At 38.2% G+C, this 26,995-nt stretch overlaps 1 protein-coding gene across 3 annotated transcripts; it reads left to right on the forward strand.

Moving 5' to 3' along the window:
• The first annotated feature begins 251 nt into the window (after nt 1-251).
• adcyap1r1b (adenylate cyclase activating polypeptide 1b (pituitary) receptor type I) lies at nt 252-26,806 on the forward strand. Of its 3 annotated transcripts, none has more exons than XM_008406741.3 (14): nt 252-567; nt 12,310-12,442; nt 14,944-15,040; nt 16,064-16,177; nt 16,485-16,588; nt 16,684-16,781; nt 18,421-18,553; nt 18,639-18,792; nt 18,874-18,934; nt 19,016-19,085; nt 19,704-19,795; nt 19,957-20,086; nt 20,962-21,003; nt 22,347-26,806. In XM_008406741.3, exons 2-14 carry the CDS (start codon nt 12,386-12,388, stop codon nt 22,716-22,718), a joined length of 1,524 nt encoding a protein of 507 aa, XP_008404963.1. In that variant the 5' UTR covers nt 252-567; nt 12,310-12,385; the 3' UTR covers nt 22,719-26,806. The 3 variants fall into 3 exon arrangements, with proteins under 3 accessions (XP_008404963.1, XP_081462329.1, XP_008404964.1); XM_081606203.1 differs by lacking the exon at nt 22,347-26,806 and adding an exon at nt 22,210-22,335 and having other exon boundaries at nt 253-567; XM_008406742.3 differs by having other exon boundaries at nt 255-567; nt 22,360-22,663.
• The last annotated feature ends 189 nt before the right edge of the window (nt 26,807-26,995 follow it).

The following is a 26,995-nucleotide window of genomic DNA, read 5'->3' on the forward strand; positions in this document are numbered from 1 at the left end:
GTTTGGACTGCATGATCCTACATGGTCACCCCAGGATCACACGCGCACACACTGACCGTTTGCTCCACTTTGTCGCGCATCCACATGGTCTTTTTATGTCAAATCGGGTGACAGTAAATGGCTGAACCCGCTCCGTTTGAGTCATACCGTCATCTCCCAGTATTGCTCTGTGTTTCATTTTTGCCCGCACGTATGAGAGCGTCTGTGTGTGAGTTAGGATGAAGGGATGGGGGGAGGGAAGCTGGGAGAAGAAGACGCGGAGGTTAGTTGAAATGCGCAGCGCATTCTTGCGTGGAGGGCGAAGCGATCGGCGGGGCAGCGGCATCGCTCCAAATAATCACAGATCTGCTTCTGCTTTTTAAAATCTGTGTCGCAGAAACAGACAAAAAAAAATATATTGCTGCATTGTTGCTCGGCCTGCAACGAGTATTTATATATATTTTTTTATTTCCCTCCGTAAGTTGTGTCGCCCTGAAGCACCGAGGAATCCTTCTCAGTCTCAGCCCGGAGAGGGTGGAATCGTCACCAGCGCGCAGGAGTTGGCACTGGGAAGATGTGGAGAAAATGGTAAGCAATATCAGAAAATGATGAATTAGAGCTACATCACATAGAGCTGAACACGGCAGTTCTGCGGGGTATGAGGTGGTGCACGTACGGGTTTGATGAAATGGCTCTGCTGGGATCTTGCGGCATGTGTCGGCTCATGCAGCTAAGGAGGTTTCCCATCAGTGGCTGGATACTGAGCGCAGTTTGCGCGGTAGAGCTCTGTACATGGGATCATGAAGCAATTATGGAGGTCCAGTTGGGTCAAGTTGGTTAGCCAATGCAACCAATAATAGCAGGATTGGAATGAAGACTCCATCAAAAAATTTTGTGCAGTATTTATCCCTTTTATGCAGATCAAGATTCATGCAGGAATCATTTTATAAATGATATTCACACATACATATCTGGCTATATTAATTGTATGAAACGAAGCTCTTTGCTTATAGAGGTGGTGTGTGACCTTGCGATGCTTTCATTGAAATCCAGTTGCAGGTTTTTCTCTTTTCTATGGATAACATGGGCGGATATACATGAAATATCCTCCCTATGAGCTGCTTCCATCCGTCTGCTTTCTTTCAGTGCCTTAACGACTGCTTGGTTAAAATGACAAAGAGTGTGGGTGTATTCCAGTTTGTTTGTAGTGGCCCACATCCGTCTGGTTTGGTTACACAGTTTAAAAAAAAATTAAACATTGCTGAGCTATTTGTTTACATTACTGAGTGTTCAGCTGGAGCCTCATTCATAAAGAGTGATGAATGAGTCCCACGTCCACCCTGCATCCTTGTTCGGTGCCAAACAGGTGCTACATGTTCACCTATGTCCAAAATACAAACCCTCAACACGACAAACAGCAGGGAGTCATTTGTGAGAAATGTTGAACAGATTAATTGTTTATCCCAAAAGCCAGCACAGCATGTGCAGTTCCTCTTTGTTTAAATATGCTCTTCACATCTGGGTCCAGAAACCACAGAGTCTTGTTTAGATTCTTTTTTTTTTTCTTCTTCAAATTATGGCAGAGAAATTCATCCAAATGCATAACCTGGACACTGATGTTAAAATATTTGGAGAATAAGGACACAGCCGCGAATGAAAAAAGGCTGACATTTAAATCATCCAATTAGCCCGGTGTTGGCCGGCTTTCAGTGCAAAAGAGAGACAGAAAATGAAGGAGTGGAGGACAGAAGGATGCCGAACCCAGGCTTATCAGTGTGTGAACAAACAGTGTCTCTGGCGATCAAGAAGAAGTGGATGCTGATGCAAACAGCTGCAATAGATAAAGCATGAGCCTCTTTAAGGGCTATTGTTGCCTCTGGCTTGACAGAATACCTTTAATGTTGCAAGACTGAATTTAAATAGGGAACATATTGATGAGCTTTGCACACATTTTCCTGGAAATCAATAGCAACACTGATGTAAAGTCAAAAACAAAAACAAAAGTGTCTCTCATTTTAAAGTGTTCACAGCACACATAAGGTTGCAACTTTAGTGTTTACAGCTGCATATAATATTTTTGTTTTCCAGGAGGAAAAATGCTTTAATCTGAACTATTGCACTGGTTGATTTGGGCCGTAGTTTTTCTGAAAGGTGAACCTTCGCATCAACCTGAAGTATTCTGCATCCCGACACTGATTGTCTTCTAGGACTGCCTTGTATTCAGATCCATCCATCTTCCAATTTATCTGGCTATTGTTCTTGTCTCCGCTGAAGAAAACCATTACCACAGTTCAACTCCACCATGTTTTGCTGTGCAGTGTACTGTTAAGAAAATAAAATTAAAATAAGCTACCGTATTTTCCGCACTATAAGGCGCACCGGATTATAAGGTGCACCTTCAATGAATGGCCTATTTTAAAACTTTTTTCATATATAAGGCACACCGCATTATAAGGCGCATGGAATAGACGCTATGGTTACGGTTGCCACCCGTCCCGTATTGAACCTATGCGAGACACGATTTGTTCCATTCACTAATAAAGAAGTGGTCCCGAGTACTTTATATAGTAGACTGCCCCAGTCATTGTTTCACTCACGGTGTTGGTGTTGCGAAATTGTGCCCAACTGCTTTCTGGGTAACACTGCCGACGCGCTGCCGCCGCAGTCTCTGTCTCTCTTCCCCGCCCCCCGGCTTTAAATGTATAGGGGCTGGTCCCTTGGTAACCCCGGATGAATGTCTAAAGCTACTTTGTTGACATAAAGAATGTCAACAAAACAGTCTGACTCGGGTCGGCGAGGAGAGCCTTCCGCGACTGGGCCGGGGCATGGCCGATGGTCACCCTTCTCCATTCGCGCACAGCATGTTTGTGGAGAACGTGGTGCTACATGACCTGCAGACGACCTGATTATCCTGTCTGTAGGTAGATAGGTCAGTCAAACTTTATTAACAAACCAGTTTTTTGACAACTATCCCAGCATGTACTGCGCGCTTCTTCTTCTACAGGGGAAAATGAAGTCGGTGGCTGCTTACTGTAGTTGCTAGACCTGTTGTGGCTCAATATTGGTCCATATATAAGGTGCACCGGATTATAAGGCGCACTGTCTGGTTTTGAGGAAATTGAAGGTTTTTAGGTGCGCCTTATAGTGCGGAAAATATGGTAGTTTTAAAACTTAACATGTTTTGATTGAAATAGCTTAATTATAGTTTTAAAATTTATAACTTATTCTGACCTATTGACCTTTATTTTACCTGTAGTTAAAGCAGATTGTTTGCCAAGATCTTTGATCTGCCCTCAGTAGCAATCAGTAGGAAGTTCCAGCTTTTCACGCTGATCTGTGAAAGCCATGAAGCAGCAGAAAATCAGGAAAGTCTGCTTTCACCTTCTTTAGACAATGGTGACAACTGGTGTTTGATCTTGTGAACAAATTGCAGGGAGTTTCTAACTTTAAAAAGGTCAGAGACAGGTTCTGGTTGGATGAGCAAAGATATGCCTTATTTTAATAAATTAAAGATAAGAATACTCCTTTACTATAAAAACTTTCCACACAGAAGTAACAAATTAGATTTTGCTCTTTGCAATTTCTCCAAAGACGTCTTTGCTTTTTGTTTGTCGTTTCCATCTTTGGTCTTTTTCTCTCTCAGGTAAAATCATGTGTTGTTTGTGCTCTGAGGTTTCTGATGTTATGTGATGTGCTTTTCTGGTGATAGTATGCATCTGTCTGGAATAAATGCTGATTATTGTGACGCTGTTAACTCTGCGTTTTCTCAGTTCTTACGCACAGCATTTTCTGAATCCAGGCATAGAGAGGATATAACGAGTCAAAAGGTTTTTAAAGTTCTAGAATTTTTCCTTTCTTAATAATACCCTACATCACTCAACTGCAAGGATTCCTTTTAACTCTCTTTTACCAACTGCTTTGCCATTTCCACCTTCCTACACAAATCAGATCTGTGCAGGGGTAAAGTTGTCCAGTTGACAGATCACCCAAACTAATCTCTACATCACCCCAGAATATCAATTGATTTCATGGATAACTTTCTAATTATTGCTTCTTCTACCCAAATTTTATGTTTATGTTGAAAATCATGACTTTGTAGGTTTGTGGTTTTTCCAGTCTTACTTTGTAAGGGATGGAACCGTGCTCTGTCAAATGTTTAAATCTTTGGACTTCGCTTTATGATCCTTCTCTCTGCTGTGTGTTTTGGTCTTCATGATGCTGGTTGTCCACTTGTGTCCTCTAACACAGAAGAGCTAACATTAAATTACACGCAGACCCTGATTCCTAATTAGATGACTTATGAAAGCAATTGCTTGCACTTGATTTTATTTGGGGGTGTCAGATTGAAAATGGCGGAATACGTCTTTGAATAACTTTTCAGATTTTACTTAGGAAAAGAAAATTTGAAACTCGAATCAATTGCTTTCCACTTCAGAATAATGCATCATATTTTGGTTTATTACATAAAACCACAATAAAATACATTGTCATCTGTGGTTGCAATGTTGCAAATTGTGAGAAAATGCATCCATCCATCTTCTTTACACCCTTGTCCCTTAGTGGAGTAGGGAGGGTTGCTGGTGCCGAACTCCAGCTAACGTTCCAGGCAAGAGGCAGGGTTCACCCTGGACAGGTCGCCAGTCTGTCGCAGAGCAACACAAAAGAGACAGACAGGACAAACAACCATGCACACACACTCACACCTAGGGACAATTTGGAGAGGCCAATTAACCTGACAGTCATGTTTTTGGACTGTGGGAGGAAACCAGAGTACCTGGAGAAAACCCACGCATGCACAGGGAGAACATGCAAACTCCATGCAGAAAGACCGGGGCCGGGAATCAAACCCAGAACCTTCTTGCTGCAAGGCAACAGCTCTACCAACCGTACCACTGTGCAGCCGTGAGAAAATGCAATGGGTGTGAAAATGTTGCTCTGATTTCAAGGTCAGCGTTAAGTGGCTAACCAAACAAAGCAAGCGCTTTTACCATGATATTGCTGAAAGTGATCCAACATTTGGCCCTAAAGCTGTGAAGATCAGGGGCCTTTTCCATGTCTGCTCATGCTCGCCTGTTTTTATAATGAGATCATCTTTAACAGGTTGGAGAGACCCTCGTTTTTATTTATCATTACATCTCATTTTCTGACGTTTACTGTACATTAAATTTGATCACTGTGGTAACCATTGTGACCCGTCTGGAAAATGGGGAGATTGTGAAGATGCTTTTTGCAGCTAAAGTGTTTGAGCGTGGCCGTGCGGAAAGAGATGACAGATATTTAGAGAAATTTACACTGATAAGCCTGAAAGAGAGTGAATTTTTAACTTGTGCTGCAGGCTGGAACCTGGGACTGTAAAGATGCTCCCAGTGTCGAGTATTATGGTGCAGCCATGCAGGCGTGTCTTACTGCCCAGTGTGCCATGCGGAAAATCAGAAGTGTCTATGGATAAAGACATTCTGGAAAGGAGCTTTTAGTTATGCTGTCCCTGTGAATGCTGCTGATTCTTTACTACCAATTTGGATTTTTGTTCCTAATAAGCAATAATTTGCCTCAGTGTTGGGCTGAACACTTCAGCCTCCTAAGATTAAGATTTTTGCTTTAAACATTAACACATTTTTTTTTTCAGTTGGCCAATCGATGTCTTTATTAATTCATTAAACTAAGTTGAAACTGTCCAAATCTAATATAAACCAACATATTTACGCTGGTGTCAAATTATCTTTAACCTTATTTTTTAAATGGAAGGCAGCATTTTTTATGTCTTCTCTTTGAGGAAATTTGGTGTGGGGCTGCATGATATATCAAAAACATTCCTCATAACAATATGAGTGTCTGCAAGATTGCAATCACAAAGGACTGCTTGAAAGCAATATTTGGTTGGGTGTTATATTTTAAGTGTGACATATTCAAGTTCTCAACACAAATATTTGATCTGTGGATGGTTTCTGTCTGCCCTCGATGCCTGTGCCTGATGTGTATATTTAATGGGAGAAATGCTAAGTTTTTACAGAGGGTGGTTAAGGTTTTGTATTACAGTAAAGCAAGTCAAATTCCTGACATTGTGTATTACCTGCTCACAAAACACTAATATTTCTTATACGCTCATTATCCATGTCCAAATTTAAAGGTGTAAATGGTTAAGAGTCCTTCTTTCTGTCACTTTCTGAATGATTATTTATAGTATTTAAATCCTCCAGCTTTACAGTTGGACCTCTATGCAGTCAGTCACCATCTCTTGCCCCTGTTATTAAGTTTGTTGAATGCAGATACAATTTATGGTGAGTCCTTGTCATTTTAAAGCAATTTTAGTATGACCTGAGACTGTGGACTAAGTAGGCGGTAATCAGAAGAGATATATATTATTTTAACACAAGCTTCCCTTGTCAATGGATTTAATCCTTATCTTAAGCTTGTAGAAATGTAAATGTAATTTAATCACCACAATGTGACTTCAAAACAATTTCAACATATAAAATAAACCTTAAAAGTGTGCCTTTGACCTTGTCGAAAGCAGCTTGATGTAGTATTCCTCTTCTGTTTTCACTTTCCTGTCCTGTAATTCCAAACAGAGTAATAATATGTGTGTATATAAGGGAGTGAAGGTAACAGAGAGTACTCATACTAGAACACTTCTTTTGCGTCCTCTGGGGTTGGGTTTTGAAAACTGGAGCTAGTCAAAATCTGGGACAAAGCATCAGTTTATGGGACAAGATAAAAAGTCTTTGCAGCCCAAAGAAAGAGAACACTTAGTGAATTACTCTAAGGATGCCCTGAATAAAAAAAAAGCAGCAATACTCTAAAGTTCACATGCTCGAAGTTTGAAAAGTGGCCATAGAGAGCAAATTATTTAAACCACAAACTTAAAACACAACAATCTGTGGAGAGGTGGATGATGAAACACCGAGGACTTATCTCAACTCAAAAATAGTTATTAGCCAAAATTTGAAGGAAACCTCTGTTGATGTTCTCCTTTACTTCTCTGCTCCAATAAAATACATTTTCAATGTTTTCATAAACAATGACATGCTTCAGGTCCCCTTGATTGAGCTGGATAAAAAACATCCAACCTAATCCAGTGGTGGTAGCAGCGTGGCTCAGCTGTTACTGCAGCAACTGGAGGAAACTTGTTCTCCATCGGTCTCAGGAAGCCCGATGGAGGTTGTATTATGTAATAAATGTATTATTACATAATACATTTAGGTTGTATTATGTAATAATATAACCTAAATGCACATGACCACTGGGCCAAATTACTATGAAATTGTCCACAGAATGTGTTAATAGTTGAGGTGGCGTAGCTCCTTGTTTTTTGGGAGCGTCTTCTTTTGAAGAGAGCAAAGTGATTGTATGAAATACAATATAATGATTATGCATGTCTAATGTCCCAAATCTGCAATCAAAACTCATTCATATCATCTAGATATAATCAGTTTGTTTCCCTGCTGTGCCACAGACTCCATACAATGTAGTGTATTCAACTCACCTGCCGCTGGATTAACCCCATGTGTTCCACCTGCTCTTTTTCTAGTATAAACTCCATTGTGCCATTTAGTCACTGCCAGAATGTCGAAAGCCATAGTGTGTGAAAATATATCCAGTGGTGTTGCCTATTTTGATTCCCTCATTTTCTGTCTATCCTTCGTTCTCTGGATTTGACCTCTCACCTTGCCCCTCTGGGCATGCACTTCCTGGTTTTCCACTCTGATTTTGATCACTGACTCTCGGCTTTTTCCTGCTCCCTTTTTAGTCATCCTAAAATCTGCATTTCTGATAACAACCCCTTCCGGTCCCCTAACCGAGCTCTGTCTTGCTAGATTAGCTTTGTCAGTTTTGTGGATTTTATGTGCACTGTCTTGGATTTCCCATCGCATGCTGGCTTTCCCCAAAAGTTATTGTTGCCTCACTCAGATCTCCATAATCTGGATCAGCGCACCAGCGTCATCCTTTTGAGCTGCTAATTAGTTCTCCTCTGCCAGTTCTGTACTCCCACCAAAATCGTTGCTTTTAATAAACTTCTTAAGCATTTCCTGTGGTGATTGTCATTTTGGGTCCACAGAGTCAAGCAATTACAGAAAACAACTTTCCTTGTTTATTAATTAAATGAATTTTAAGTTGCATGTATGCCTCCATTTGGGTGTATTTAATAAATACCCTGGGTATAAACCTTAGATACGTTGGTCTAATGATGCCTTTCAACCTAAAGCCATAAAAACTAGTTTTAAAGCAAACTATCATACTTTGCCTCCATCTCTTCACCAGCAGTAACAAAAAAATGGAACGCTTCCTTTAGTTTATTTTGGCTGCTGCAAAGTGTTTTCCCTCTATCACCATAACCTTTGCCTCTGTTCACTGACAGTCTCTGTTTCAGTGTTGCCCTTTCCCTAATTCTTAACAAGGCACAGTCTCCTATTGTAATAACTATTAATCACTAATGATGCTGAATGAGGTCTAAATACATAAGCTGGAATTTTACAAATTGAAAATGAACTTTATTCTGCATCCCCAGTGCAACTGAATCAAATGAATGATTATTGACCAGGCCTTTACAGAACTTACTGACAAGGAGATTATTTATTTCTTTGTTTAGGTGTGTTGGAGCAGGGATGAGTCTAAAAGTTGCAAGACAGTAGCTGCGTTTCCACAGAACTGTGCAAATTGAAATTACAAAAATAAATTCCTTTAATGCTAACATGTCAAAACTAAAAAAAAAAAAAAAAAATCACATTTAAAAAAAATTAAAAACAACATTTCCCCTTAGATGTATTTCACAAAACATTTTTTCACGAGTCACATGATCAACAACCGGATGTTACTACTGGCGAAAACAAGTAGGAGGATGATCATTTGTTTTTTCTTTTTTTTTTTTTTTTTCAGAAAATGTGCAGCTGGATCCAATATAACTCTCGTGGCATTGCACAGTACATAAAACGTTGTGTGTCATTTGAACGCGTTGAATCCATAGCTCTTCTTTAAAACCACAGACTGCAATTTCCCTAAAACACTGCATATATGGTTGCTTCAGATTTTACAGATCTTGCTGCTCCTACGCCTGAATAAGACGCCAAAGTCTCCTGTAATGGCTGATAGATGAGCGCTAGCACCAAGGCTGATTTATGAATATATTTCATGTAACTGTTTACATCCGTCTCTGCCATGATTTCATTCATATTTAATAAAAATACAGCAACTCGAAATTGTATTTTTTTTTTTCAACATTAGGAGTATAGAGACAAAGATTTGTAGTGGAAATGAAGCTAGTGGCACACAAGGATTGGAGTTACAAATACCAGCTCTAAAATGAAATTATATAATCCCAATAAGAGAGCAGCTTTGACTCCCACATCACTAGATCCCAAAAAATATCTACCAAACAAACCTGGGGTTTAGTCCAACATTCTAAGATAAGATCAAGGAAAGATTCTGGAAAAATCAACAAACAATGACAAATTACAGATATAAAATATGTAAAATCAAAAAAAGTCATGTGATCTTTACTTTTTTAACAAAAATGTATTTAATTACTGGTTTGGTGTTTTGGGACACTCTCTGTTTACGTGTCTCAGGATGATGTGATATTATTTTAATGGATCCTATTGGGGGTTTTTTGCTTCGAAGTGTTTTCTCCTCAGACTTGTGGTGGCCCAGTTCCCAAATGAATTGTGGGAAAGACGGAACCTAATGGGAGCGAGAAACCAGGCCAGTTTTCATATCCATCCTCTGTCCATTCCTCTCGGCCCACAAATTAACCAAGTCATGTCTTGGTGTATTAATTCCTCTCATAATTCTTTGAGCTAAATTTAGCGACATGGACTTGAGTGACTTGCAGAGATATTCGGAGGGAATTAGACCGTCTGAAGCTGGATTAACACATTAGATGATAAATCCTGAAGCAGAGAGTCAATTTAGTTCTCTCAATGACAGATAAAGAGAAGAATTTCAGAGGATGAAGTCAGGGTGGCTTTCAAATCCTGACAAAACCGTGTCCCGAAGGGCAAAACTGCTCTCACTTAAAACAAAAGTGGGTTACGCCGCTCTCTCCTTTCCATCATCCTTGTCTATCCAACGCCGCGTTTCATCACAGAATTTTCAAAGCGTTTCTGCAGAGAGCGTTGCAGCAATGCAGGTGATTGATCATCACTGTGTTTCCTGTTTATTCCTGAGGGAAATAACTCCTCTCCCTGAGAGGATTCATCACGGCTAAGACAAACACCCACTCACATTCTCAAACTTTTTTCTCCTCCTTTTCGGCGCTGCTTTCCTCACACACGCGAGTGGAGCCCAGTGTGAAGTATGCGCTTGTAATTAATCTGGAGGATGGACGTGCCTGTTTGTGTGTTGTTTTAATCAAGTACTTTTTTAAACAGAGTTTCAGACATTACACACACTCAGGCTGACTGAGTCGAACATGAAAGCTACTGAGACTCATTAAACCACTGATTACAGCTCGGAGAGGACGGTCGTGAGCAGCTGTGAGCTCACAGTCACGGACAAAAAAAAAACCGCCCACACAGTCTGATTTCCATTTTTAACCAACTTTAAACATTGTGTGTGTTTTGTTGAGTTGCTTACACAGCTGTTTCCAACATGGTGTTGGTGTCTCTTTGAGTTTAAGTGAAACATGTTATATTCAAATTGGCCTTGGGCAGTAATATGGTAATTTGTATCTTGGGAGTATGCAGGAACAGGCAGTGGAACTTTAAAAATCACCACTATAAACGCTGAATCCCTTTTTATGTTATGGTTTGAAAAGTTTGAAAAAACACAGTGGGAACTAGAAGAGAACAGATTTTTTTTGATGTTGTAATTTTCACAAATAAAAATCCAAAAAGTGCTTTTAAATCCTTCCATTAAAGCTCTGCCTATATGTCTAAGACCTTGCTCAAGAAAGGAAATCCCCCAGAATGATCCTGCCATGTTTCACCATGTGAATTAGGTTTCCACCAAACATGGATCATGCATGTTGGTAATTTGTCATTTCCTTGTAGGTTGTGGTTGCAGCAAACTTTAAACAAGATTTCCTGTGAATTTATTCTTACTACTCTACTCTGGCAGCCAAATTTGTAAAGTACATGATTGATTGTTGTTACTGTATATGAGCAGAGTCTCCCAGCTGAGCTATGGATCTCTGCAACTCCTCCAGACTTACCATCAGACTATTTGCTGTTCCTCTATAGCTTCCTGTATAGCTTCTCCTTACCCAGCATGTCACAGTTTAAATAAGTTTATATTGTATGCAATCTTGTTGCTTCATTTTGTGACACTAGGTAACTCAAGCAATTTGAGCTGAATGTTTTCAACCCAGGTTTGTTTTTCTACATTTAATTTGAAATATTTGCTGTTGCTCCCATAAAAGGAAACAGTCAAATCCAAGAGTCTATTTCCAGTTGAGCAGAAGAAGAAGCAGGAGGAGGCTGCAGGTCCACGTGCTTAAGTTGAGATCCAAACTCAGCAGCTCTCCCAGTCGTTGCCACTGACAACGCTTGCTGCTGGCAGGGTTTGGTGGAGTAGGAATGCCAAGCTGCCATGATCTCCCTGCGGGATGAGGCCCGAGCGCCTGGTCCTGCTACTTGGCTTTGTTCAGCAAAACCCTGTTGGCTTGACTCATCATGCTGCATGCACCCAAGCCTATTAAACACTCACATTCACAAGCTTGTAATTGGACCATTTTCATCAGAAAGCATCAACTGCACAAAAAAACAGAGTACAGTTTACATAATTGGTTAATCATATTGATTTTTTTAATGTACAAAATCAGAGACGGTGTCTTTTGGTAGAAACTGTTTTAAATATGCATAAATGTCTTTGAAAAGCGTTACACTTTGTTTTCTTTGCTCTAAACCCATCTGTACCTTATATTAGGAGACGAGTCATGTTTTGTGAGAAGACTTTTTTAAAAAAAGAGTTAGAATGCATAATAATATGCAATAGCATGAATAAAATACAACCATAATAGCCTTTATTGCCCCACTATCTGGAAATTCAGCTGAACCAGCAGCAAAAAAATAAAGAACCTATACAGTGAGGGACATTTTACAACTCAAGAGAAATAACACTGCACAGTCAGTAAAATATGCATTTAAATACATTTGCAACTGAGAAGGGATGTTTAAATTTTTTTATATTTCTGCATAGAAAGCATCAACAGACAATCACTCACCATTATTTTCTCTGAATTGAAAGAGATTCAGAGTTGAACTTAGTTTAATAGAGTTTTGTGGATTTTTTTATTCAGGTGTGCACTTTTAAAATACAGCTTGAAGGTTGTTGCGTTGCAAAAGGGCCAAGTGATGAGAAAGGACGTAACATCTTTCTTTCCCACACTGGTTTCAGATCCCGAGGTGAACTGACATCCTGCTGTGTGGCGTCTGTATAGCTACAGAAACTCTGGAAACTACTGAAGAACAAAATGTTTGCTGTTAAAATCAACTTTCTGACCCTCGCCCTTCTTCTAATTTTGCCTTCGGTAAGTTCTACATTTTTGTGATTCATGTTTCAGTTGACAGTGTAAAATCATCATGATCAGAAGCCAGCTTAAGATCTGAATCTAACTCGGATCCTGTTTGACAGTTCGCAAATTACCAAAGTAGTGGGATCAAAACAGGGCTTCGCTCTGTTTATGCTCATAGAGAAGGCTTTTTCTAATTTCAACTTGTGTATTTCTTTTTGAATAATAAAGTTAATTTAAAAATGAATTGTTTGTTTTAGATATCAACCAATAATTGGATGGACAAGTTAAGAAGTATTGTGAATTTTCTCTAATCAAATGGTTATGAATGGAAATGTGATCTTTCCTCTTGGCAATAAGGCTAGATCCTATTTTTGAAACAATTTTTATGCCTATTCCATAAATTTTCAATACAGAGGCTAATTCCATGAGCCTAAATTCTAGCCTGTTCAATTTATTGCAAAACTATATATTATTTATATTTGGGATCATTGCATTGCTCAAACCAATCCAACCCAACTGTGTACAAGTTTGAACCATCTGGTAAATAATTTGAGGTGTGTTTGAAATAATCCTATTCCACTGTGTGAGGCAGCAGAACCGCTGGTGCTAAGGCATTCATGCAGCGTGATGCTACCATCTCAGGATTGAAAGCCTCCCTGTGACTCCCACAGACATTGTGGCCAAATGGTTCAAAATGTTTCTTGCCCAGCCACAAAATTCCTCTCTCGAAGAATGACATGTGTAGCTCCTCACATGAACAAATCCCCACATGAATCCTCAGCATAAACGAAACTACACATTTCATTCATGCTCAGTTTGTTTATTTCAGAGCAAGGACTTCTCTTGCGGTCAGCACCCACTTAGTGTATGGTGATACAAACTAACTCCAGTGGATAGTAACATTGATGTTCCAGAATTTTCTAGTGAATGCTGAGACAAAGCACTGGTAATGCCAATTCCCTGTCTTCTTATGGGAGTTATTGGGATGATGCAGACAGATGTTTGTGACACCGCCTGTCTTCTGCACAAGTGAATCATCAGTTTAAGTGTAGGAAAATAAAGTAAACCAACTGAGTCAGCTGCAGGTGTTGACATCTGAATAAATTCAGCAAACAAGGATTGATTTTCACACACTTAAAGTAACCATATGGAGTGTCTGCATCAATAATTCATTGATCAGCATGTGGCAGGAACAATGGATAAAGATCTTCTCTCATCATTTATTCAGTGTTTGTTCAGCGTTATTCTGAGCTGTTAACTGTTAAAAGTTCAACATTCCTGATCGGTCATAAAAACTGTCCATAATTGTGCTTTTCTTGTGTGTTACTACTATGGACTGGAGATATCACGAGCCCTTTGTCTTCTTTGGGATGAATCAGTTTCTAAATGTGCAGCTGGGTTTCCTTAGCTCCTCAAGATTGCATATACAGTAACTTCACTAAAAGGCCTTGTTTAGATTTTGCTGTTGGAGGATTCAGTTACAAGTGGGCAGCTCTGAGCATGAGTCCTCACACCTGGCAGAAAAATAAGACTACATTAAAGTGATCAGACATAATTTTACAGGTTTTTGTCCAAAATAACACTTTATTTAGTAGTTACAGTTTACAGTTTTATTTCAAATTGTATTAAATTAATCTCTTCCCTTGAAGTTCAATATATTAATACCCCCTTATGAAAAAAACACATTTTGACATTTTTGCAAAATTAATAAAACTAAGTATTCACAATCTTTGCCAATGTCTTAACATAACTGTATGAATCTTAACATGATTCACACAATTAATTTCTTTATTTATATACTATCTATGTAGAGGTTCTATATTTTATGCATTTTCCTTTCTTTTCCTATTAAGCTCACCATATTTCCATTGTTTTAATTGTGTGTATTAATATGTCAGCCTGCTTGAGTCAGTTTGCTGTTTTGTTCATAACCACATTTGACTTGTTCGGCACTTTGGTGACATTCAGTTGTTTTTAAATTGCCCTATAAATAAAGCTTTGACTTGACTTGATCTCTTTTCGCTGCTAAAACTCAATGTTTAAATGCTCTCCTGACACACTCTATAGCTCTGATGTGACGTATTCCTGACCGGCGCCTGCACTGAGACACAAAATTCACATAAAAAGACCAATTAAGCGAGGCTCAGCCTGCCTCGCTCCCGTCGTCACCTCTCAGAGGGGCCGTAAAAATGGTGTACATGGTCGTATCTCAGAGCTGTGATCGTATTTATGATCTCTATCCCCGATTGTGAAGACGTCACTGCAGCAAACACCTCTTTCTGTCCGTGTCTGAGCGTTTTAGCGATTAGGAGCAAGTCCTGGCCTGGACCAGTGTGAAAAAAGTGCATGCCTGAAAGCTATTGTTTTCACCAGACTAATACGGTTATTCCAGGGTCAATTCGCATTGGGATGGCTGCCAGCCGCTGTGCAATGATTTATTTAACTGTGCTTAACCAGTTCCCCGAGCAATGACCTCTGCTATTTGTGTGTGGGTTTTTTTCTATTCTATTTTCCAGGGTTCAAGGCAACAGGTCCCCTCTAACTGCGTCATCAAGAGGGAGCAGGAGAAATGTATGGAGATGATGGCTCTGGAAGATTCAGACTCAGAATTTGGTAGGTTCTTAATTCCTCACCGACATAGTAATTGTTCTTCTACCAGTTTTCAATGAGGACCTAATTAAAATAAAGTAACACTGAGATTAATAATTAGAACATCTTGAGGGTCGTCATACTAATGAGCAGTAGATAGTTCTACCAGCTGTGGTTAACTCTGACCTGCTTTGTCTGCAGGGAGATGATAAAATGTTTCTCTTTGCTCCTCTGTGTGTGTAAATCTGCCTTATTAGCTGCATGAATACAACCAGAAATCATTGTTTTTCAGCCCGTGTCTCCAGTTTTTATACAGAGATCCTGATGGTTTTGAGACTTTAAAGTTGTCTCATGATGATGATGATGATGATGATGATGATGATGATGAAAATTCAATCGGATTAGTGACTGATGGGCATCTCTCCTGCAGTAAGCATGCAGGATGAGGGGGAGATTAGACTGAGCAGATTTTCTTCACCATGTTCTCTGATTTACCTGGTCAGAAATAAAAAGCACAGTGTTTCAGCCTTTTTCATGTTTTGGTTGATTTAGGCATTAAAGCAAGTGACGCAATCTAATATTAGTTGATTATGCTACAAACATCCTATCTTGCTCTGGAAAAAAAAAAAAAAACATAAACAAATGTCTACTTGCTGTGTGTTTTTTCTGGAAAATAAAGTGTCATATGTATCACTATATATAAAAAATAAATACAAAAACAAAAAAAAAAAATTATGTTTTTAAATATATTTGTATGGCCTTCCTTGATGTGAAGGAGGTAACTAGTTGTTTTGAAACTCAGCTTAAAACATCTTGGCACTTAAAGATGTGCCAAGATGTTTTAAGATACCAGTGATCCAGATGTGGCAGTAATTTAGTTTAGTAGAAAACATCTCTTATTTCATAAGGAAAATGTATGTGTGATTCTACAATTCGCTGATGCCCAACCAACCAGGCGCTGAACTTATAAAGTGGTATTTTGGTGTTTTTGTGAATGTGCCTTTTTAAAACTAAAACCAGGTGTTTGTGTTCACGCTGCGTCCTCAGACTGTCCGTGGTTCTGGGACAATCTTACATGTTGGCAGCCGGCCAAGGTCGGGGAGGTGGTCCAGATGAACTGTCCAGAACTCTTCTCTCAGTTCATGAGCGAGGAAGACTACGGTCAGTCCTATTATATTATTATATTTACTAAAAGCTCCATTTACACATTCTGGTAGCATAAAAGCATTTGTTTCACGTATTTACATTTCAAAACATTATTCAAAACATTGAACTGGATCATTTTCTTTGTAACGTTTGGCTATGTTGTTTTATCTCCATTTTGTTTGTTTATTTGGATGTATTGAGTTTTTTTTTACTGATTCATTCAAAACTTTTTACATTTATGCATGCTCATTTGATTCTCTGTATAAATACTCTACAGTTATTTCATTAAGGAAATAACTGTCTTTTTTTTCTGCGCCAACAGAATTGGGGAAGGTGAGTCGTAACTGCACAGAGTTTGGCTGGTCAGAGCTCTTTCCTCATTATATTGAAGCCTGCCTGTATGAGGAAGGAAACAGCAGTCACCCCGTGAGTTTACCACCGGCTGTCAGGTTCACACCTTCATATTGCATCCTCTGCACTCAGTTCTTATTGTATTCATGTTTTTTTTTTTCTTATTTCAGGATATGTATTATGTGTCAGTGAAGGCTCTGTACACAGTGGGCTACAGCACCTCCCTGGTGTCCCTCACCACAGCTATGGTCATCCTGTGCAGATTCAGGTGAGACTTTCAGAAGAAGGGAAAATTGTGTTATTGATATGTTGCACATTTGTTACAGATAAAAACATAAAGTAATACTTAAGTAGTTTAATGTGGCTAAAGCTTAAAAAAAAAGTCAGATTGAAAGTCAGAAAGCCATGCAAATAAAGCTACTAAAAATCATCCATCTAATCAAAAGTTAAAAAGAAAAGATAAGAAAAATACTTGATACCTCGATGTGTTTTTTTTGTGTCATTGCACAATACACAACAATGGTCTGTTAGGAGTGATCCAGTAGCTGCTTGAAGATAGCAAGAATCACATCTTAAAGAGTCTGAGGTCAAATTTGATTCTGTGCTATCATCCGTGTTGGTGTGACTGCAGAGTGTGCAAGGCTCGGGGGGGAAAAACAGTTTCACAAACTGTCTGTATGGATGTTTGGGGTCTGAATCTGCCTGAGGGGAGTGCTATGAAGAGGTGGTTCGGTTATTCAGGGATGTGTGGGGTCCTGCAGGACTTTTGTGGCCCTTGTGAGGAAGCAGCTGCCCAGGGTGCTGGACGCTGCCCAGCAAAATGAAAATGCTGCTAAAATGATGATTATGATGCTACAATTACTGCAAAACCAATAAGTGGAAGATTAGTAATCTGCCATTCGGATAAAAAGAAACATTATTTTGTACAGCAAAACAGTAGATATGCTAACATCCATTATGATGACTGGATTCAGGTGATGAACAAGTCGTTGGAAACCAGCTTCAAAAAACGTCAGTCATGCAAATGAGTTCATTAGCATTTTGGTTCAGTTTCTTTGCCCCTGATGATTTTTGCATCATATTTTCTTTGATGATCAAACAGTTCAGGTAGAGTGGCTTTAGCATGGACCTGACTGTTTCTCATCAACTCTGTTCTGTCTAAGGCTTAAAAACCTTAAAGCAAAACATTAAGAACAATTTCCTAAGTTGTTTTTTTTGCATGGATGACACTGACAGCACTATGTTTTATTAGGATTCTCAGTAGCTGCTTATAAAGTGGCTAGTAAGTTGATAATAATTAAATAAAAAATTTTGTAGGGTTCTTTTTTAAAAAATGTAAAATATATATATATATATTTCCACTTAATTATGCATCGTTTTGTGTAGGTCTATGATAGGGGTCACCAACTCCAGTCCTCAACGGCTAGCATCCTGCAACTTTTAGATTCACCTCTGCTCCAAAATGTCTGAATTTTCTCACCAATATTCATTCCTCTCTGCAATAGGCTGGAAATGAGCAGTTTATTTGATCCAGGTGTGTTTGAGCAGAGACACATCTAAAAGTTGCAGGACGGTAGCCCTCGAGGACTGGAGTTGGTGACCCCTGGTCTATGATATACAATAAAAATACATTATGGTTTTTGGTTGTAATGTGAAAAGGTTTGTATGCTATGAATACTTTGTACAAGGGAACAAATTTTCAAAAACGTAAAAACATTCACAACATCCTAAAACAAAGGTGTTATGTTTGTGAACTAAGTCCCAATATAAGCTTTTTCTGACCAATTGCATGTATATTTCTTTTTACTAACAATTGATAATGTTTATCAGCAGACAAAATAAATACTTGAACATTCTTGAATTTGAGCATCTCCAGCATGCAAAGCTCTTCTTTGGTTCCCTCACAGGAAGCTGCACTGCACCAGGAACTTCATCCACATGAACCTTTTTGTGTCGTTCATCCTGAGAGCAATTTCTGTCTTCATCAAAGACAGCGTGCTTTACGCAGAGGAAGACAGCGACCACTGCTTCATACACACCGTCAGTTACATAAAGACACGCGCACACACATGTCTTTTCTTCCTCTTGGTGATTCTCGACTCTCTGCTTTCCATCCTTCCTGAAGCTGGAGTGTCGAGCCGTGATGATATTCTTCCACTACTGCGTCCTCTCCAACTACTTCTGGCTCTTCATCGAGGGTCTGTACCTCTTCACTTTACTGGTGGAGACTTTCTTCCCTGAGAAGAGATACTTCTACTGGTACATTGTCATCGGCTGGGGTAAGATCTTTAAACCTAGCCTGAAGAAGGTGGTCAAACCTTTGGTGCAATGATTACATCAGTACTTGTGATTTTCAACAGGAACGCCAACAGTGTGTGTGACCATCTGGGCGGTCCTGAGGCTGCACTACGATGACATAGGGTTGGTTCTAAATAAATGATGAAAGAAATCTTTTTGCTGAGGTTTGTGTGTGCATGTTGTGAATATGTTTTGCACTCTCAGGTGTTGGGACATGAATGACAATGCTGCCATCTGGTGGGTGATAAAGGGACCGGTTCTGGCTTCAATTATGGTGAGAAACGTTGATAAAAAAAACACTACATACATAGTCTCGACAATATATACCGTTTTACGGTTTCCACATTTTGTTCCATTACAAATTTCTTCCAAAACCAATTTGAGTACAGTTTTCTTTAAATTAAGAGGTTTTCTTGTGTCTTTAAGGACTAATGCCTGAATGGTGGTGTAGTATATATGTGACATACAAAATAGTATTTAATCAACTGACTTTACCCAAGTTGAGCATAATCAAGTTGCTGAAGGTTTTCAAGGATGATTGGGGTAAAGCAGAAACACCTGAGCTGTTTTGAGTGGAATAGGAATAGATGTGTACTTATGATGTTCAAATGTTTATGTGCTTTAAAATGAACAAAAAATATTACAAATGTCATGTTTGGTGATTTTGTGTAAACGAAAGAAAATGAAACATATCTGTTTTAGAATATCTAAGTAAAAATCTGGTAAAAAGAAATGGGTACAAGTCACTGGTGAAACTACTTTGATGAAAGATTTTCTATCGTCGGATCCTTTACACAGTTAGATCAAGTAAATTTGAATATTAATGTAAGTACTGCCACAGTTTTTCTATTATTGACAGAGATTAGTGAAATTTTTCTGTATGTGCTTGCAGATCAATTTTGTACTCTTCATTGGTATCATCGTCATCCTCGTTCAGAAGCTGCAGTCCCCAGACATCGGTGGGAACGAGTCCAGTATTTACCTGTGAGTAAATCTTACTTCACATTTTATGTCTGTATCAAAAACATTTCAGACTAACAGCAAGTGAAGCTTTGGCTTCTATAAGTGTGCTTGTGTTTGCTGTTATTAACAATTGTAATATAACAATGGCTAAATCACTCAAATATTTGCATGCTGTGTTGCAGGAGACTGGCCCGTTCCACTCTGCTGCTGATCCCCCTGTTTGGGATCCACTACACCGTGTTCGCCTTCTCCCCGGAAAACGTCAGCAAGAGGGAACGTCTTGTCTTTGAACTTGGTCTCGGATCCTTTCAGGTGACTCCGTCCACTTCCTAAATAAACTGTTTAGCTTATTTACTCATAGAGCTCTTATATAGAGAAATGTGTGACTTGGTCTGTGTCAGACCGAATCTACAAATTTAGGCGAATTTGACTGAAACATTTAACAGCGTTTACCTTGGTTTCCCCCCCACTGATTGAGAGAATACATACACATTCACTTGTTCATCTTTCTGAGTAATTATTTAATGTCTGTTGGAATCCATTTTCTAATGCACCAAAAGAAACTTTGTTCTTATTTATCTTTATCTTATTCTTCTTTTTTTCCTTTATTATTGCTTAAACCTGTTAAGCAAGAGACGAGATAAGACATCAGAACTGAAAATACTTACAAAACTAAACGTTTTTCAAAACTGAAATATCTGCTTATGCTTGAATATAATTATGGCCTCTACTTCAAAAATAGATTTTGTCTTGATGAGAAGTCAAAAAGACTTTATGCTCTCAAACTAGGAAACTAGTCCTAGTCAATCAAACTTGACTAGGAAACTAGGATTTAATTTTCGCTCAGTTCTAATTCTGTACAGTTTTACAAATGCTAACTACTTTTGCAGGTCAGTAAGTTGGTTTCTAAATGAATCACTATGCAACAGTGGTACAATCTGGCATATCATATGTAGGGTTGCATCTCTTTTTAGAATGAACTTAACATCATTCTGCATAATTACTGTTTCATATTGCTAAGACATTTGTGTTGCAACTTTTATTGCAGTAGCTTAAAGTTTATCTGAAAAACTTTAAGCTTTTTCAGATAACTAAGCTACTCCAGACTGTGTTTCAGAAATCAAACTTGATCAAGTTGTTCTGCAGCAGATGTGGTTCAATGTTAGTTGTGTTTTGTTTTCCTCCAGGGCTTTGTGGTGGCCGTTCTCTACTGCTTCCTGAACGGAGAGGTAAGTCTCAACTTAAACATTTCAAATTATCTCATTCAAGAAAGTGTATCAATACAAGTTTCAAGAAAAAATTAGCTCTGGATTCCAGATATTTAACTTACAAAACCTAAATTGGCTGATTAGATTTTTTTTTGGATGATTTTACTCCTTGCATTTATTTTTACTTAATAATTGTTATGTGTTGCTTATTGTTAATAATACATATATATTTTTTTTACTTAGAATTTCTTTGAAATGTGTAAATAACCAATTTACAATGAATTGCAGTTTATATTATATTAAATCTGTGAAGTTTGTTTGGATATAAATAAACAGCTCATTATGCAGAAAGAATGACTTCATAATGTGAACGCAAAAACTATTTAGAGGTATTTCATTTGCAGCTAGAGAGCAAAAATGCAAAGGAATTCTAAGCTAAGTTTATAGCATATGTTAATAATAACAAGAATCATTTTTCTCCACACATTTTACCCATTAATTTATAATGGTGGTGTTTTTACATGTGGTTGTAAAAACAAAAAGGTTATTGAAATTAATAAAAAAAAATAGTGAAGTATATAAATTGATGAGCAATAATACTTGTAACAAAGAAGTATGGTGGATAAGAAAATCTTTTTTTGACTGTAAATAGATAATAATGGAGACAAAGAAAAAGACACTAAGAACTTATCTAAAATGTAGGAAATACCAAAAATAAAATAGAATAATACAAAGAAAAATCAAAAACCTTTACACAAACAACATAAAATAATAAAAAATAAAATAACTCAGTTTATTAATTAAAAGTTGTATATGAAACAAAAATAACCAAAAATAGTAAAACGCTTAACAGTGAAATCCTAAAGTCATCTATTAAAATTGAAATATTAAGTAATTTTATATTTTCTAGATCAAAATTTGCTCAAATCGAGCAAAATGTTGTTTTCTTGTTGCAGTTTTTAAATGTTTGTATTCTTGATTCTGTATTTTCTCTTAGTCAGTTTTTGTTAATAAATAATTGAAATAATTGATTACATGCTTTTTAAAATAATTTTTAAAATGTTTTTTTTTATGTGGCATACTGAACCTGATGACTCATTAAGAAAATATTAAGAAAAATATCTTGTAAATGTATTTTCTCTTTTAATCTTTTGGTAGAAATTACATGCAGTATTTAATGTTTTTCTTCAGATTTTAAGCTTTTTAGCTTATTTCTTTGACATGCAGATGCTTTTGGAGCTATTTTTCCAGCAGGGAAAAGCTGATTTTGATTCAGCACAGATTACTTCAGGTCAGTTGTAGAGAATGAAGGGCAGAGAGCTCGTCTCTATCCAGCGCGGTCCATTAATAATGACCTTGTGAAGTATATTCCTCAAGGTGCAATCGGAGATCAAGAGGAAATGGCGCAGCTGGACGGTGAACAGGTACTTTGCTGTGGACCTGAAGCACCGGCATCCTTCGCTGGCGAGCAGTGGGGTGAACGGGGGGACGCAGCTGTCCATCCTCAGCAAGAGCAGCTCGCAGATCCGAATGTCCAGCCTGCAGGCCGAGACCCCGGCCACCTGAGCGGCCCCTGTGGGGATGTCTCTACCGGTCCTGCCGCCACCGACGACCCCAACCCGCCCACCATCGTCCCAATGACCAACCTCACTGACCCGTTCTTCAACACAGACCCTGATGAATCCACCATGGAGACACAGCTGAACTCCAGTGACCCCAAACAGCCTCTTGTGTGAACATGAATGTGCCAAATAAGAAGTCACTGCACTCTGCTGTTTCCTGGCTGAAACATTAAGAAGCATCGCCATCTGTCTCTATGTGTTGTGATAGTTTTAAAAGTTGTCTGGTGCTGCTGAGCAACGTGACGGGACCAGTCCATTAATTAGGGACGTCGTCCAACTGTTGATTCCAGTCCGTCCAAATGTTCCTCAGCATTCCTATTTAGCTCGTAGCTGCAAAAAGACACTAATCACAGAGCTGTAAATATATTAGAAGAGTGAGAGATTACTTTTCATTTTACATTGGGTTTTATTTACTCTGCAAAACAAAAAAATCTTGTGTGACAGCTTCGGTGGCTTTGCAGGAGCTGCTGTTGTGACTGTCAGGATATCTTGTACATTTTGAATCGGATTAATCCTGTCGCAAAGATGACTGAAACGTTAGTGGAGAGTAAAAACAATAATCTGCGTTGCATCAAGCGAAATGTAACTGTGGCTTAAAGAGCTTACTCCAAATTCCTTGCCGTCATTCAGGATAAATCTGCCTGTCTTGCACCGATTTCCAACACTGGTGTCTATAGCAACTTAAAGCTGCAAGACTAATTTCATGTAGTGACCTTTTAAAGGACAAAGAACCAGAGAGAACCTGCTGGTGTTTGTGGCTGGTTTCACCTACAACATAATTATTTAGACAAATGTTTGCAGCCTATATGATATAAAGTTACTATAAATGATGTATTAATATTATTCCTTACTGTCAAGCTGTGACTGCTCTACAGCGAACATGTGTGATGAATCCAAGCAGACGGAAGAATGTCAGGGAGAAAAATAACCAGTGGTTTTCGGAAAGAAATGTTTTCTACCATCATGAGAAAAGCCAAAACAGACGCAGGGTTTCGATTGAGACACGCTGAGGTTTGTCTGATACGACCACAAACACCTCTTTTCAAAACCTCAGCGCTGCTCAGAGGACAGCCACCAGTACAAAAAATGTCAATGAAAACATTGTGAGTTAGATTTACTTGCATGAAGTTGAAGTAACTGTTGTTATGCAGTTGTTTTTGTCTTTCTCTCTCTCTTTTTTCTGAGAAGTCAGTGCTTTAACTGGGTGCAAGGTTTATTTTAGTGTTGAATGGGCTGCTGTGGAGACAGAGCATTGTAATATTAATTATTCTGTCACATCTACTGTCTCTCTAGCAGAGATAATGTAAAGGTCTTCAATGAAAGGTCTACATCCTCAGAAACCTCAATCACTTTCCAGTTTCTGTTTCTTGAGGTATTTGGTGTCTTGTTGCTTGAGAACCCAAGAGGAAGGATTATATAAAGTATGGTTTAAAAAAAATAAAGTACACCCTGTTTTAACTGTTTACATGTCACAGTGAAAAAATGATCTGGCTTTTACCAGGTTGTAAAATAATTTAGACCTACCTTCAAGTGTCAGAAGAGCATAACCAAGTCCACAGTACTTAAGAAGTGAAGATGAAGCAAAAATGAAGATGCTGTGTATGAAAACCTGAATACATCTCATACCGTACATCAGCTACTTATGGGACAGATTTTAGTAGCAGAAGCTCTAAATAGTCATTTTCTTGTTGTTCGACTGGATCAGCCAACTATTCTTAAATCCATCAACTTTTACAGATATTTGTTTTTTCACAGACTTTCAATCAGATTGATGTCTAGACTTTGACTAGGACAGGACATTAAATACCTTTATTTGATTTATTTTTGCTTTTTCAGTCATTGTAGATTGGCTGCTGCCTTTATCATCGTCCTTTAAACCTTCAAACCTCCACTACCGTACGTGACAGTTGATAGTTCAACTGCAAGTTGACCTGCCATGTTTTTTCCTTAAACTCACTTCACAGAAGCCACATCTATTCAGTCTTTTAATATGATTACTTTGCAAATGACCCCATCAGTCTTTTCCAGATGGACGAACCACAACAGCTGTTTCTCTAAGGTTATTGCTGGTGACTTTCCACCTTTTCATCTGTTAAATGTTCACCAGCAAGCTGAAAAGATCCTGCTTTCAAAGAGGTGGCCACACTTGATCAGATCTTTTAGTAAGCAGAACCTGTCATCTACATTCCACCTTATGTAGTCAAACTAGCAACGCAGTCTACTTGACTTTCCCATCTTGAGAAATAACTGTAAGGTAAATCTGTTGTGGTCTGAACGCCTGATGTTAGATCAAAAATACTTTTTACGACCTGGTTAAAAAAAGTTCATGTTTATTGTTGCCTGATACATAAAATTCTCCAAAATGAAATAGGGTGTACTTTAATTTTACAGTGATGGCAGAAGAAGATTTTTATGTTACTTTGGTGTAATCCTCTCATTTCAAATATGACATATTTGATTACTCGCTTAGTTTTTGTTTTGAAGAGGTTGTTTTTGCAGATGTGTCCTTCTGTCCTCTGAATCTCAAAGCTCCACACTGCTTTGTGTCTCCAGAAGTGCCTTGAAGCACAAAACCAGTATTCTGACTTCTGTTTAATAGTTTTCTTTGCTTTTAAAAACAAAACTGCAAAGTAAAACAGGGGGTTAATGCACAGTTTATCCTTGCTTGTGGCAAAAATCCTGTACTTAAAACATGGAAGCCTTGAGAGTACTTTAATCATGACTACTTGTTTTCACTAAAGCAGTGTTTTATCTTATAATTACACAAACACACTGTTCCCTACATCATATGTACACATTTCAGTGAAGTTTTATGCTTTTCAGAAGCTGTAATGAACTCCATGTATTTTTTTAAAAACATGTAGATTGTGACATTTTCATTAAATACCGATTATTTATTTATGCCAGATAATGACAGTATTGTATTGTTTTATGTATTCATTATACATAATTTGGTTCATTTTCAGACTAAACAGCATTTTCCTTTGGAGCCTAAGAATGACAAAATGGACCAAAATTGATGTGTTTAAGCTTCATCACATCCCTTAACCATTCCTTCTTACACAGAAATGACTATTCCAGACATTCAACTTTGAGCACATATCAGTGTAATTCCCACACGCATCTCACCCATGCAATGAGGGAAGGGCTGATCAGAAACTGCACCGTCCTGCTGTGCTGTGCGTTCACCCTGAGCTGCAGTAATAGCAGCGCAGATCCAGCTGCAGCCATACGAGGGCCCTGTTCAATCTGGGGAAAGGGCTGGACAATCACGTATCACCTCCCCTCTGGCTCAGTTAAGTATCCATCACAAACATTAAAGACAATCTCAACTGCTTTATTTCCTTTTGGTTGTTGAATAAAGGAGTTGGAGCCTTATATTGCCAGTACTATGTTGATGTCAGACAATGGAGTTGCTATTATTATACCGCATCTATTATTTTGAACTTGTTCTGAAGTATGAAGTAGTTAGGTGAAGTCTTCTGTAGCCAACAGTTGTGACTTAAACTGCAGTTTAAATGTGCAAAACAGAAACAAGCTGCAAATGTTGTACTTTGTAAATGTAAATGGAGTTTTATGTGAATAGCTGCCATCTAAAGATTTTATGCCAATTGTTCTCATGTTTTTAATATTATTTTTCTTAAATAGGGATTGTGTTATTAAATAAAGCCTCACGTAATCCCCCCGTACTCAGAAAGGCCGATGCATGCATTTTTGTGAGACAAGGTTATAAGAGAGGGTATTCTCTTGAGCCGAAACTACTGTAATGACTGCACGAGGCAGCAAATAAGCTAAAAAGTGTGTTTTGCGGGCGTTAACTGTGAACTGTTTTGTGGATCTTAGTTCTCACTCTGTAAAAAGCTTTTCCTTTGAATGTTAACAGACATGAGGGAAAGTACAGTGCCATAAAAGCTGAAAGACCTTTTGTTTTTACTGTGAAGCATGGCCAGATTTTTTATTAGTTTGTTTTTTTTATAGTGGTTGTTTTAAAATGATATGCCTAACTATATTGATTGAATCTGCTGAAATGACGACACTGGGCTTAGCATTTTGTTTCTAGGTTGCTGAATGTATAATGTGAGCCTTTTTTAATAGCTCCTTTTCAATTGTTTTCATTACATCATCTTTTTTTGTGAATATCAAGTGTTTTCGTATATTATGAAAAAAAAAGTATAAAAATAAATGTTTAACTTGCTGGTTCATTTGTTGGCACTAATTTTTCATGCTGTCCCAAAATGTTCACACCAGTAAATTTATTAAAATTTTATAACCATAAACCTGAATGCATTTGATCTGGACTTCATTCCAGAGTGTGTAGAGTATCATGTAAACATGGACCAAAACTATGTTTATACTGCAAAATCTACTTTTCTTTTCTTAAAAAAAGGTGA

This window comes from Poecilia reticulata, chromosome 4, assembly GCF_904066995.2.
Source record: "Poecilia reticulata chromosome 4, P_reticulata-male-v2, whole genome shotgun sequence".
NCBI lineage: Eukaryota > Metazoa > Chordata > Actinopteri > Cyprinodontiformes > Poeciliidae > Poecilia > Poecilia reticulata.

What these genes read in the sequence shown, in the direction of transcription:
- adcyap1r1b (XM_008406741.3), top strand. Translation starts at nt 12,386, where the DNA reads ATGTTTGCTGTTAAAATCAACTTTCTGACCCTCGCCCTTCTTCTAATT. An exon ending in CTGCACTACGATGACATAGG is followed by an intron (nt 18,935 to 19,015) that starts GTTGGTTCTAAA and finishes TTGCACTCTCAG; the next exon opens with GTGTTGGGACATGAATGACA. An exon ending in TTGGTCTCGGATCCTTTCAG is followed by an intron (nt 20,087 to 20,961) that starts GTGACTCCGTCC and finishes GTTTTCCTCCAG; the next exon opens with GGCTTTGTGGTGGCCGTTCT.